The sequence below is a fragment of the Canis aureus genome, chromosome 29, assembly GCF_053574225.1.
Source record: "Canis aureus isolate CA01 chromosome 29, VMU_Caureus_v.1.0, whole genome shotgun sequence".
NCBI classification, from domain to species: domain Eukaryota; kingdom Metazoa; phylum Chordata; class Mammalia; order Carnivora; family Canidae; genus Canis; species Canis aureus.
This window is the reverse complement of record NC_135639.1, coordinates 6,105,457-6,119,991: the sequence shown is the minus strand read 5'-3', so window position 1 is coordinate 6,119,991 and position 14,535 is coordinate 6,105,457. Positions and strand designations below refer to the sequence as shown.

Genomic DNA, 14,535 nt, shown 5'->3' with positions numbered 1-14,535 from the left:
AACTAGCGACTTCATGTGTTGCTGAGTTATCACAAAACACTTTGAATATCTTTGACTGGTTCACAAATTTAAACCCGGGTTTATCCAATTCCACCATGCCATGCTCTCAATAAATATTAGGAAAATAAAGTTGAAAAAAATAAGCTTGCAGGCTGCCCTCTAGTGTCTCTGTGGGAAGTGAAGGAAACTGGTAGTTGTCCTCCTGGCCTGGAGCAGGCAAGATCAAGGGCAGCCCTGCCTTCCTCAAAGGCGTCTACACTGCAGGAGGCCCCGAGGTCTGGGGGGAGTGTGGGTCCCCTACCTGAGACAGGGCTTAAGGAAAGCACAAGACAGTTTCTTATGAATGACAAGTGTGGCAAACCACTGATATGTATGGGGCCTGAAAGGCCCTGTGGGATACGAAGAATTTTAAAAAAGAAATGTAAGACATCAGGGTGCCCAGGTGGCTCAGTTGATTAAGTGTCCTACTCTTGGTTTTGCCTCGGGTCCTGATCTTCGGGGTCGTGAGCTAGAGCTCCACACTGAGTGTGGAATCTGCTTAAGATTCTCTATTTCTGCCTCTGCCCCTGCCCCTTCCCCTCCCCTGCTTGCTCTCTCTCGCTCTCTCTCTCAAAAAAAAAAAAAAAAAAAAAAAGAAAAAAGTAAGACATGGACCCAGCCCTCAAGGAACTTAGAAATCCTAGTAGGCATCCAGTATGGAACTAGTTCATTTGTAATCTCCCATGCTATGGACATGTCATCATTTATTTGACCCTCCCCTTATTCATGGGTCATCTCTTTTTTGCTGAAAGCTGTAGCTCTTACTGTGGACATGGAGGTGTCCCTCTGTGCTCTGGTGCTCTGATTTCTGGGATGACTGGAGAGGGGGCTATCTGTATTTTTAATTGTAATACAAGCTGCCACATTGCTTCCTAAAAAGACTGCACAGAATTCCTGTTTCCCCACCAGCATCACATGAGAGCATCCTCTCCCTACACCGTCGCCTCTGATAGTTAAGACATCTTGAGTGTCTGGTTGGATATAGAGTTATATGCCTTTGTTATCAATTTCTGTGGCCAGTTGGGAATATCAGTGACTGTTTGGACATTATGCTAGCTGTTTTTGTCTTGTCCGCTGCTCATCATTTGCCTGGTTGGTTATTAGCCTTTGGGTTTTCCCCTTGGTTAGTCTGTAAGAGCTGTTTATGTAAAGGGGATATCAATCCTTTGTCACCTATGTTACAAATAGCTGGACCAGCTCTATGTGTCCATCAGCTTTGTTTACCAGCCAGTTCACTGAAGGATTCCAGCAGCATACGGAGTTTCATTAGCTCAAGAACGCCCTAATGAGTCTGATCTGTTAACCATCGTTTTTGGAAAGGTCCATAAGTGAAATATGGCACTGATGGGTTGTGATACGATCTACTCATTGAAGTATGTGGTAGCTCACTATATCAGCCGAATTTCCTGTCACTTGAGCTTTTCAGATGTTCTTCAAGCAGCAGGGAGGAGTGCCCACACGTGTGTCTGATGCGTAGGAAAACAGTTTGATCTCTGAGCAGCTCTAATGCACTCAGCTGATGTCCTTACGGAAATGGAGTTCTGAAATTCTGTGTCGTTCTTTTTTAGGAATCACACCATCCTCAAAGCCTCATCCACCTGTTGTGGGCAAAGTGACTCATCACAGTATTGAATTGTACTGGGATCTGGAAAAGAGAGCGAAACGGCAAGGACCTCAGGAGCAGTGGTTCAGGTTCTCGATCGAAGAAGAAGACCCCAAAATGCACACTTACGGTATCATTTATACGTAGGTGCAATGTTGAATCGCTTAACATTTTGCTTTGATTTCCTGATGAGCTGGAATGGTTTCGATTGTCTCTAAAAAGACTCCTTTTGAAATGAAAGAAAAGAACGAGTCGGCATCATCTGCATGCATGCTTTTTATGAATTAGGATTTTTGGAAGATCTGCATTAGCAGTAACTTTGAAATTAAACCTCATACCTTTTGAGAGCTTCTTAGGCTTCTGCAGTATTCTGATGTATATTTTAAAGCTCTAAAATGTAGAGACAGAATCAAGAGACTTTGAAATTGGAGGAGGTACCGTCAGGTACCTGCTGTGTTCGGAGATGTGGGCTGGGGGATGCCCTCTGGACCTCCTGTCACACTGCTGTTCTTTGTTAGCAGTTCCCAGTCTGTGCTGGTGCCCAGGCTGGGGACTTTCTTGTTATCTTACCTTGAGTGTGTTTCCTCTTGTTTTCATATGGCTGGTGCCTCCACACCATGCAAACTTCGGGTCGAATATTCCCTCCGCAGAAGGCCATCTGAAGCGGCCGTCCTATCCAGGTATCCTCTCTGTCCCGACTTGGTTTCATGTGCTCCTCACATTCGGCTTCTGCTGGAATTACTTGCCCTGTTGGCATGTTCATTTTGTCTTCCCACCAGTATTTAAATTCCGCGACAAGCAGAACTGCTTGTGTAACACCCAGTGCCCCCATCCTAGGCAGTGCTGGCACACGGCGGGCCCTCTGAACACTCGTCACACAAATGAATAAATGAATGTAATGGGGGTAATCAAGAAGTCATTTTTTTTTCCTTAGTCTTCATTTCAATTCTTACTTGCTTCCCTTTGATTTTGCAAGTGCTTTACCACTTGCAAAATGACAGTTTTAGGGGTGCCAAAACCACGATACAAATATGGTTGCGAACTAAAATTGACTTTGAGGTAATCGTAGATTCATATCTGGTTGTGAGAAATCGTAGAGGTCTCGTGTACCTTTTGCCCACGTGTCCCAGTAGTGACATCATGGGAAGCTATGGGGCAGCCTCACCGCCAGGATACTGGGGTTGATGCAGTCAAGGCGCAGAGTGGTTCCTTCTCAAGGTGACATTGTGATGATGTTGGGATTAACAGAGGCTTTCACTGTTCCCTGAATGAAGGTATCCCTGAGATTTAATGAACAATTTTTTTTTAAGACACAAACACCACCCCCCCCCAACAAACGCACCAAAAAAAATCCACACATTTATCTCTAATGTAGTTACCATCTGCAAATAATTCCTGGCCTGACTACTTGAAAATGTTATTTTAATGATGTCATGCCATGTTCTTCTCTATTATGTAGTTTCCATCTGCAATCTGAAAGCATGAGTAGGATATTAGAAGTATTAATATGGAGAAGGGAACGACCTTTTTTCCCCCCCACTTTCCCTGGTTCCCCACACTGCACCTGCACTGGGGCACTTCAGGTGGGGCGGTGCTGGATGCGCCTCCACTTCCTCTCGCCTTCTCTGCCAGCGGCCAGGTGGTCGGCACCCCCTCACCCCCCACCCCCCTCCCATGCGCTGGTCCCCACCCTGGGGTGTACATCCTGGTGCCTCACATTCCCCAGACACCTGAGTGCCATCCAGCTGGGGGCCCCCCTGGAGGGCCTGGCCTGCTGACCCCCAACTCCAAGGGCGCCCCAGAAGAATTGCCTTCTTGCCTTCCCTTGGAGAATTGGCAGCAAGAGCTTGACACTAGGTGGCAGAGTCAGACTGTGTGAATCGCCACCTCCTTGCCTCACCTCCTGCTGCCGCTGCCCCAGCACTGGCGATGCCTTAGGTTTAGGACACCCGAGCTTGGAAGCGCTCGACTTGCCCGTTGCCCACGGGGGTTCGGGGTGTTGGCTGTGACTTGGGCTGTCCTCACAGCCGTTGGTCGCCAGCGTTCGCGAGCTCTCCCTTCGGAGGCCTCCCTCCGTGCAAGCCGGGCCCTGGCAGCATCCCGGACCCGCAGCCGGGAGCGTGTTGCTGCCTGGAGGGGCCGGTCCCGCTTCCCTTGCCTTCCGCGCTCCTGGCCCGTCCTGCTGGGTTAGGCTTCTTCCCAACCGTCCTTTTGTCGCATTCTCTTCGGGGAGCCTCCTTTCTAGAAGCGTGAAGGTCAGACTCCTAGACCGGCCCAGGATGCCCTCACGGCTTGCCCACACCTGGCTGCCCCGTTGCCCCTTATTCTGAGCACCAGTGTCCGGCGAGATCTACCCCCTGTCCTCGAGATGCCCTGACTTCTCCTGCATGTATGTTGGGCTGTTTTCTCCTGTTCACGCCAATGTCCACCCCGCTCCCCGCTGCCCCATCCTTTCGGAGAGAACATTCCAGGTAGAAGAAACAGCAAGTGAAGCCCCCTGGAGAGGGGCCCGGGCCCAGTGTGTTTCAGGAACACGGAGGAGTGAGCGAATGAGGGGACCAACGCCAGCTGAGGCCAGCGAGGCAACGGGAGGCTGTCGCTGGGGTCAGTGGGCCGGCCAGGGACACAGCTGTGGCTTTTAGCCCGAGAGGCGGGAGGGCCAGGCCTGGCTGACACGCTTTCTGACGATGGCTCTGGCTGCTGAGGTGAGAACAGGCCCTGGGGAGGCAGGGCAGTGAGTGTCTTAGCAGTGAGGGAGACGGAAGATGATGGAACAGCGTGAGCCACAGTTAAATCTAGGCTGGGTTTATTTTTATTTATTTATTTCTTTTAGGGTGGGTTTAAAGACAGACTTGAAGACTTTGCTGGTGGCTCAGATATGAGATGAGAGAGGAAGAGGAGTGACAAGGGGGTAGCTCTAGAACTGGCCTCGTCCCCCGCGACAGGCGAGCGAGGCTGCTCCAACCTCAACCTCAGAAGCTCTGTGCTTTAGGACGACAGTGTATTTCCCACACGACATACCCTTTGTGTCGGCCGTGGCTCCATTTCCTGTTGTCTTCCTTCCACATCCGCCCGGGCTGATGGAGCAGCCTCCACCTGGAGCTTGCCAGTCACCGTGCTGAGGGCAGGCTCACTGTTTCTCGAAGCTTCCATCATCCAGAATGACACCTTTCATTCCTGCTTCTGCTTCCTTACTCGAAGCAAGTCCTAAAGCCACGCCTGCATTCAACAGGGCGGGGGTAACAGGACCCTTGGGGGAAGGCACCAAATATTTGGGGACAATAATCCAGTCTTCCACAGGTGGCACTGGGGGATGGGGCGTGAGCGTCTCCAATAACAAAGACGGGAAGACGAGGGCAGGAGCAGGAGCTCTGTTGGGACATCAGCTGGCCACCGAGTGGAGATGTCAAGGAGCAGCTGGAGAGGATCGGCCAAGGGGAGAGTCACGGCTCCGGAAGTGAATTTCAGGGTCCCCAGCAGGAGACTGGAGTGGAGCTGGGGGTGGGGGGAACACAGAGAGGGGGGCAGGTCTGGCCTCGGAGTCCTTAGGTGTCTCGGTATTGGGTTTCCTATGTTTCACGTTTGCTCAGCTGCTGCATCAAATATTTGCTTATTGACTGATGATTAAAAAAAAAAAAAAAAAGGTCCGCGTCACACTTTCATATGCTCTCCTCTATGGTGGGAAAGTCCTAAGATTGTTTTTATTCATTCAGGTACCACGCCTGGGCCGTGGGGAGGTGTGCGTCTCTACGAGTTTGCTGACCGGCCTCTGTCTCCCCATGGCTGGGCTGCGACTGTGGTGGAGGGAGCCGCAGCGGGTGGCTGTGTCCAGGGGCCCCGTGTGTGTCTGGTCCCCTCCTCGGGGTCCTCTGTCTTGAAGGGAGAGCCTCCATCCCTCCCTAACTGTGCCCGGTGACTTCTGTTTTTCTAAACAGTCGTGTGATTCCTCTTTCCAGGGGTTGTGAAGGTGCTGCTTGCCGCAGGGTGACTCAGGATGTTGAGCAACACTGGATTTTATTGGGGGCACTTTGGGTTTCCTTTTGGTCTGAAACTAGGTTAAGTCTTTGACACCCGACATTGCATATTCTACTCAATTGGATATTCTATTCAATTTGAGCTCCTACAGATCTTTTCAGATGCCACAAATTCAAGGCTCGTTTTCCAGGATTTCCCCCATCTGTGGATATGGATGTACGCCCACACAAAGGATGAGATCCACTTAGTCTTGAGGCCACTTTGTGCCGGGGCGGATATGTTTTAGATGGTGATGATAATGATTTTGAAAAACCACGCAATTTCTCTGAACATTTATCTTGGTTTTAGAGCTTTCACTTTTATGGTAATAAGTGTATTTATGTATTTATATAGACTTTTAACCCTTCTGTCCTCTTGGTTTCTTAATTTAGATGTTTTTCTTAATGACGTTGGTATCATTTCTTCATTGTCTTTGTTACAGTTTCTTCTTTGCTGGTACATGATGCATCAGTTATCTCTTGCTGGGTAACAAACCACCCCCAAACTTGGTAGTTTTGTTTAAATGTGGAAAAAAAAAATCAAGTGTTTTCTCAGGATCCTACAATGTGGGCTGGGTGGGCGGGGATGGATGCGTGACTTCCCCTTCACACTCAGGGCACGCCCACACCAACCCCGATCACATCATCCTGGAAGTAGATCGCATTCACAGATTGCTTCCACTTGTTCTTTTGGTGACTTTCAGAGCATGCTGATTGGATTCCCTGGTGTCCTCCTCATGCCTGTCTCCTCCCATCTAGGGGATATGCAACGAAGCATGTTGTGGAAGGTCTGGAACCACGGACACTGTACAGATTTCGACTGAAGGTCACCAGCCCCTCTGGAGAGTATGAGTACAGCCCAGTGGTCTCCGTGTCTACAACCAGTGAGTATAGTTTACTAACCCCAAACTCCTCTATCTAAGGATAAATGAAGACCACAAGCCATACAGAAAGGTAAAAATATCCTGCCTTCTCCTCCTCTGCCTTACTGGAAGCAGAAACTCTTCCATTTTTAAAGACTGTGAATGGGATTGTTTCCTGGCAAGGCCGGGCCATACAGCATGAGGGATGTTGAGTTGTGCTTTAATAAACGGGGAGAGCTGTTCTGGGGTCAGCGTCGCCCTGCGAGTACACATTCAGTACCACAGGGTGGAGTCGCCTTTCTTTAGAAACAGGCCGGTGGGGTGTGGGCTGAGAAAGTCTCCCTCTTTGGATGCTCTAAGGCGACAAGGTCTACAAAGCATTTTGTCCTTTTTGGACAATGTCTGTCCTATATCTTGACACACAAATTTGGTTCCCTGGGAGGCTGAGTGAGGAAGAACGAACAATGTGGCTTCCACACACACGCAGGGGCGAGGGGAGGGCTGCGCTGCCTCTGACCTGCATGTCCTCCTCCCAGGTCACATCTGAGGGTGCAGATAGTTTCTGTGATCGGGATTTTAAAACATTTTAAAAAGATGTGTGTGTATCTAGAATGTGGTAAAGATTAAAATGGTCAGGTTTCTCGTGGTCTAGTCCCTGGAAACACAAGTCTTTTATCACTAGCACAAAGATAATCTTCCTCTGTGAGTCAAAGTTATTTTACTTTATTTTTTAAAGATTGATTGATTTGAGAGAGAGCATGTGCACATGCACGCACGCGTGCACACACACACAAGTGGGGGGTGGGGAGGGGCAGAGGGAGAAGCAGACTCCCCACTGAGCAGGGAGCTTGACTCAGGGCTCCACTCAGGTCCTGGGATCATGACCTGGACCGAAGCAGACACTTAACCGACTGAGCTACCCGGGTGCCCCAAAAGTTATTTTAAAGTTTTAATCAAGGGATGCCTGGGTGGCTCAGTGGTTGAACGTCTGCCTTCAGCTCAGGGCATGATCCCAGAGTCCAGGGATCGAGTCCTGCATTGGGCTCCCCACGTGGAGCCTGCTTCTCCATCTGCCTATGTCTCTGCCTCTCTCTCTCTGTGTCTCTCATGAATAAATAAATAAAGTCTTTAAAAAAATTAAGTTTTAATCAATATTGCATTTGGCGTATGTGCTGTTTATACACACATATACATGTATAAATAAAAATACAGTTTTCCTTCTGTGACTTTCAGTTGTGTCCTTTATGCACTTATTTGGAGGGATTTTTGTGTGGGTTAAAGGTGATTCAGGTTTTGAGTTAGCCTAGCATATCTTCATTTGCAACCAAGCCGCTAGGGAGCTGGGCCTTAGTTTGGCAAACTGAGAATTTGGTGAAGGCTGAGAGAGGTGTGCCCTCCCCAGGGGGCTCAGCTCCCTGCGAAGGCACATGATTTCCAAGGAGACTTTCCAAGTGGAATGGGCCGTTACAGAGACGCAGGTCAGGAAAGAGGGCTGGTCCTTCGTGTGCTGGCCGTGAAGGCGTTTGCTTCCTGGGGGGACCTGGAGCTCCTGGAGCTTTGAGGGGAAGGAAAAGGCGGAGCAGCCGAGTGTGAGTTGGTTTCTTCCGAGTCGAGGGCAGGCATACAGAACAGGGGAGCAGGGGCAGGAGAAAAGTTGTCAAAGGGAACCTACTATTTGAATAGCGACTCTCTAGGGGACGCTGGGCCAGCGTGCTCCCTCCCGTGCTGCTGTCCCCAGCCAGCCACAGGCCACTCCCACACTCCTCTGCCTTTGCCCATTCTGTCTGCAATGCCCCCACCTTGGAGCCCCCCCTTCCTGGCACCCATCCCACCCCTCTGCCTGCTGAGCCACTCCACAGGCTGAGCTCTGCTCAGGGGTGGTTCCTCGTGTTTCTCCTTCTCCGCCATGTGCTGGTGTGTCTCCCTCGTACCCAGTTGGGTCTCCGCCTCTGCTAACACTCAGGGCATCTTACTTTCATGTTTGTTTGTTTGTTTGTTTGTTTAATTATCATCTTCGTCTCCCACCGACTTGTGTGCCTCCGAAGTAGAGGATGTGATAGGTTGGTCAGGTCTAGCTTGTAGAAGACAACAATCAACGGATGGATGGGTGGTGAATGGAGAGGCCTGGAGGCAGAATTAGGATGAGGAGCAACGCTGATTTTTCTCAGCTCACACTCATACCTGTTGGGAGATGGACCTGTGTCCCATGGGCTGGGGAGAGTCCCCCTGGACCTATGAGGTGAGGGTGAACAGGATGCAGAACTAGCCATGGTGAGCTCAGCTTGCCACTGGCGTCTTTTCTTCATATCACATCAATGTCAGGGCATGGGCTTCTGGACCTTTCTGGCTAGAGCTGACGTGGTGTCTGCATACCATTTGGAGCTCTTTGGGAAGACAGAAACCACAGTGGCTTTCTATCAGCTGACAAGGATTGTGCTGTCTTCTTGCTGAGCTGGCTTCTGAGAGGCAGCTGCAGAGAGCTGGACCAGTGGTCCAGGGCGTTTGTCACTGCAGTCTGTGGCTTCCGTGGGTCATTAGACAAGACCTCCTGCAGGGATTGGGGTATGATGGGGACATGGTTCCTGGTAGTGCCCGGCTTCCTGTGCATTTTGCTGTCTGGTCACAGCACAATGCTGCAGCCAAGACATGCTCTCAGCCTCAGGGGGCTCTCCTGGGTGGCAAGGGTCCAGTACCCTCTTCTTGCTGGCTGCTGCTCCCTTATGCTATTATTATATTTATAATATCCAAAGCAGACTCCCTTAAGGAGGTAGATCATGCTAAACAAAGAATTAAAAAAAGGTACATATTTTACAAAACAAGTAAAAATGTTTCTGTGGGTTGATCATTTGCATTCAGTTTGAAAGTGTTTTGAATAACGAAAGCATTTACTTTGAATAAAGGATGCTCAGCTTTTTTTTTTTTTTTTTTTTTTTTAATTCCAGGTAAAGTCCACGAGACTCTTGCTTAAATGAGGCATGCAATTTTAATCAGTTGGGTCCTTAAAAAGAGAAAAGCAGCTGCTGCTTGTTAATTGGCAAATCTCTCCTCCAATGAGCTCATCATTTATTCACTGCTTCTAACAGGGACCTGAATTCCACCCAGAAACGTGTTACCCCCACATTGCAGTATCTGCTGGCACATCTGTAGCTACACGGCGATGGCTTTCCCCTCCTCTCGGGGGTCCCCTCCCCTCCCCTGGCCCTGCCTGATGAAGTGAGCACTCCCAGACATCCTCCCACGGGCAACATCATTGATTCAGTATTTGTCATTGCAACACTCAGGGGTAAACATTAGCCAACCAAACCCACAGAGGCAAAGCCTGCCTTTTTTGTGTGCAGTTGCACTTGAATGATGGCAATCCCTTGGGCCAGGCCCACGAAATCTTGAAGGATTCAGGGGTAGGAGGAGTGGAACGTTTGGCTCACCCTGGAATTTCCTCTCTTTGTGACTCCTGCTTATAGTGGGAGGAAGAAAGAATTAATCTGCTCTGGGAACAGGAGCCCTTTCATTTGTTACTCTGTCCGATTCGCACAAATGGAGACTTTCCCGTGCCTTGGTTGATCTGGGTGGTGTCTGGTCTGGTGCTGCTAATCCTCGGTTACCTCTTTGCCTTCCTGGCAGTGGCCTGAGAGGGGTTAATGAGTTAATGCTGAGCAAGAGCTTTTGTGCCCGGAATGATACTTATTGCTTCCTTTTGCTGAAATTCAGCAAGCCCAGAATGATTAACAGTTGTGCTGTGTCCTCTGTCTTCTGTGAGATGTCCTTTTATCTTCAGATTGAGTTTTGAGGGCACTGATTACCTCTCGCAGAAGCTGGAATAGGCAATACGTTCATTGAAGTTATGTCCCACTATCAAAAAACCCTGGTCTTTGCTGCGCATTGTCCTCAAGCTTCTAACCACAAAATGAACTTATTTCATTTTCCAATATTTGCATGCTGCAGAGCTTCCTGGGTAGGATGCACCAGGAAGTGCCCCCCACCGGGAGAGCTGTACTGGCCAGGTAAGACAGATGATGTGGGATTGGAGGTGGGTCAGTGCAGAAATATGCTGGGATGCTGCATGTGCTTTGAGAACTTTCTTTAAAATCTTAAGTTAGCACTTTCCTGAAGCTTTTTAGGCTTTAGCATCCCCTTCCATTTAACACTTTGTGTGGGTGGGGATCATGTTTGTTTAAGAAGTCTGCTGATTTTCAAAATTTAATAAGATTGGAAGCATATAATGAATTGGTCTGCTACCTCAGCGTGTTTTAAAATGCCCGAGGAGGGAGCGTGGCCTTAAAGACTCATTTTGCGCTCTGATGTTGCCCACGCCTACCGGCTTGACCTTGGACAACTCACTCAGTCTTCCTGGCTCTCAGTTTTGTGGTTTGAAGAAGAATTGAAAAAGCATTGTGTAAAATCCTAGACAGAGCTTAATTAATAGCTCTTTGAGTTTGGATGCCATCTTTTAAAATTTCATAGAAATGGGATGAGCTTTCTGTGTTCTAGATGATTTTATGCAAGTCAGTTGTTGTTGTATTTTTAGGGGCAATTGAAGTTTGAGAGTCCCAGAAGTGGGGGCTGTTTGGTGGGATAACAGATGTACCACCACTCTCCCCCTCTCTGTCCTCCTTTCCCACTCTCCCCCTCCTTTCTGGGAAGTGAGGAGGAAGGGAAACTTTCCATGGGTTTAGCTTGTCCACTAAAGTATAGATGCATCACCCAATAGATCATTTTAAGTCCATATTATTCTAGCCTAGGGTTCCTCAACCTTGGCACTGTTGACATTTGGGGGCTGGCTAATTCTCATCATGTGTACTGTAGGATGTTTATCAGCATCCCTGGCCCCTCTCCCTGCTAGAGGCCAGTAGCACCAACCCCTAAGGTGTGACAATCAAAAATGTCTCCAGGCTTTCCCAAATGTCCTCATGGTGATGGTGGAGGGGGAGGGGTGTACTGCTCCCGTCCATACGCCCCAGGTGGAACCACCAGGCTAGGCCTGATCTTCCTTGGAAGGCTGGGGACAGCGGTAGGCCTTACCCTTTGATAGTTTATCATGATACTTTTATTTGAAGCTTTTGGCCTAAAAATATGTGTGGAATGATGAAAAGGAAGTACAATGTGGCTAAAAAATCTTTAGGAGATTGGCAAGCTCTAGCAGACAAAATTGTTATTTCAAAAACAGCTTTAACTTGGCTTAAATTTATTTTTACCAGAAGTAAAGGGTATCAGCTAGAGGTCATTCTGCTGGTGACCCCTACATTCTTCTGCCTCACACCCCCCCACCCCTGGTTTCCTAGTTTGTAATTCGCCCAGCTAAAATCCTCCAAGGAAATGAGTAGTAGCAAAGTGGCTCCAGTGCCCACATGTTTTTCTTAGCCTACCTCCCCAACCCGGATGGGTACTGAGTTTATTTTTTTTTTAATTAATTTTTTTTTTATTTATGATAGTCACACACAGAGAGAGAGGCAGAGACACAGGCAGAGGGAGAAGCAGGCTCCATGCACTGGGAGCCTGACGTGGGATTCGATCCTGGGTCTCCAGGATCGCGCCCTGGGCCAAAGGTAGGCGCTAAACCGCTGCGCCACCCAGGGATCCCGGGTACTGAGTTTATAATCCCCAATCCAGTCAGCTCCAAGGTCTGGTCCTAGAGAGTTTTTCTACCCGAGGTACAGGAAGAGGGAATTTGGCTCCCTACCTGGCAGGGCTGGCCAGGGGACCTCTGGAGGCCAGACTGTAAGAGGGCAGTGAGGTGGTGGGTGAGCCCCCAGGAAGCAGTCTGGGGTAGAGCTCGGGAAGACAGGGTAGGAGGCAGGTGTTTTAGGGTTTAAGATGATGATAGAAGTGGATACTATTGTGTAAATGGCAAAGGAGAGGAACATGCTTGCCTTGTTCCTCTGGGACCCTCAGCATCAGGACTGGGCGTGTGAGCTCCTTAATAAACATTTGTTGAAAGGACGGAAGTGACCTTGGAGCTGACTGGAACTGGGGATTATAAACTCGGTATCCATCCAGGTTAGGAAGGTACGCTGAGCGCGTGACGGCTGGGTGTGGGGGCCACAGAGAGGGCCACTGCCCTTCCCACTACCTCAACGACAGACGTGTGTTGGATATCTTGATGTGCCGGGTGCTAGTCTAAGTGCTTCGCTTGTGTTTCTGAATCCTTCAAACAATTAGAAAATCACAGCATGTGGAGCCAGTAGAGACGTGGGATAATTGCCCTGAAAGACGGCTTCTGTCACTTGGTCCTTTTTTTTTTTTAAGAGATTTTATTTATTTATTCATGAGAGAAGCAGAGACCTAGGCAGAGGGAGAAGCAGGCTCCATGCAAGATCCTGATGTGGGACTCGATCCCAGGACCCTAGGACCACACCCTGAGCCAAAGGCAGACGCTCAACCACTGAGCCACCCAGGCACCCCTCTCGCTTGGTCCTTTATCGTCACACTCTGCTCCTTTCTGCATCTCCCCCTCTTGTCTTCTTCGAGGAGCTAATGTCCCCCCCACACACACACAGGGACACCTCCCTTCTGCCCTGCTTCCCCTTGTTTTGCAGGCTCCTCCTCGCCCTTCTCGCCTGTAGGCTGTCCCCCATAATCAGGCTTTCTCACGCTGTCCCACTTCTGTGAATGAGCCCCGTGTGCCCCCCAGGAGCTCCGGGGAGACCAGGCCAACATGAATGTTCTATTCCTAGGAAGAACTGAAATTTGGGACGTCAGACGTTAAAGTAATTTATTTTTGTTGTTTGTTCAAGTACTTTAGTGACTCTTTGGCAAACAAAACCAGCCTGTTGTGATGATGGTGGGGCTTCCCCTTGCTTGTAAGGGAGGTTTATTAAGTCTTATGAAATCTGGAAGATTATTTTCACCTCTCAAAATACTATTCACAAAGCAATACTCTCATAACTTGAGGCTGTCTCAAGTCCTTAGGACAATCTTAAGTGTTCTTAATATATGGAAACAAGGTATTTTTCGGTAAAAGAAGTTGAATAGGAAATGTAAGCTACACTTCCTGGAATAGCCAAGGCCCTTCCCGGAGCTGAACCTGAGCCCCCACTCAAGGCTGCAGGTGGTGTGAGGCCGGAAGGAATTTTCTTTTGTTTGACTTTGGGTGACTCCTTTCCATCTTCTTTCTTTAGGAGAACCCATAAGTAGTGAGCACTTCCATCGAGCTGTCAATGTGAATGATGAAGATTTGCTGGTTCGAATACTTCAAGGAGGGTGAGAGAGCTCTGCCTTAAAAATTTTAAATTTTTAATGCCCAGCCAAGTGCACAGAATTACATTTATTTTGTTTCCCCCCAAATTTTCCACGCCTTTGAAATTGCTCCAAAATAGATCTCCAGTGACCGATGTAAGTTCAGCATAGTCAATAAAGATGACCTTTTAGCCCTGTGTAAATACTGTATTTTGTAATCATGTAATGAAAATTGAAAATTAGAAGTTTGGGTATCATATTTTTCTTCCCAGAAATAATTTCTGACCCTGGCTTATATGCCATAGCATTTAGGCCAATTTTACCCCCAAAGTGCCCACATCTATCTAAGGAATCATGAAATCAGCTGTTTCTGATTCAAGAGGTTGGTAAAACACTAGAAGAAAAGTAGCAAATACATTTGCTGCCATGGGATATCTGAAGCTGCCTCCTAATGAAACGTGAACAATGTTAATTAAATTTTTTCTGAATCCATAGTTCTGAGTGCCTTGGAAGGCCAGGCATTTTGCGAATAGGGCACTTCAGTTGGCTTTTTGTGGAATACTTCTCCAAGGCTTCTAAGCTGTTAAGATCTCTTTCTTCCTCCAGTGGCAGCACTTCACGCCCATTGGTGAGCTGGGAATTAAGGGAAAAATTCAGGCTTCCCTCAGTCTAGGCTCGTGGAGGGGAGGTGTGTGGTCTGGAGACCCTGCGTCCTTGGCCACGTAAGGGGGTGGTGCTCTTTGCAGTAGTCTATCCGATGACATCATGGTTTTGGGTTGAAGGGAGTGCCTATTTTAAGTGGAATTATGGCAATTTCTCTTCTTGTGAATTTAAATCCTTTAAA

At 48.5% G+C, this 14,535-nt stretch overlaps 1 protein-coding gene across 3 annotated transcripts in view; it reads left to right on the top strand.

The window, feature by feature from the left end:
- Positions 1–14,535, top strand: part of FANK1 (fibronectin type III and ankyrin repeat domains 1) — a 77,994-nt gene that overhangs the window by 51,513 nt on the left and 11,946 nt on the right. The window contains exons 2-4 of one of the 3 annotated variants that reach the window (XM_077877239.1): positions 1,608–1,772; positions 6,360–6,539; positions 13,634–13,715. In XM_077877239.1, the coding sequence (XP_077733365.1) occupies positions 1,608–1,772; positions 6,360–6,539; positions 13,634–13,715 (427 nt within the window). Of the gene's footprint in view, positions 1–1,607; positions 1,786–6,359; positions 6,540–10,067; positions 10,520–13,633; positions 13,716–14,535 lie in introns of those variants that run through there. The other 2 variants (XM_077877240.1, XM_077877241.1) reach the window with 2 other exon arrangements.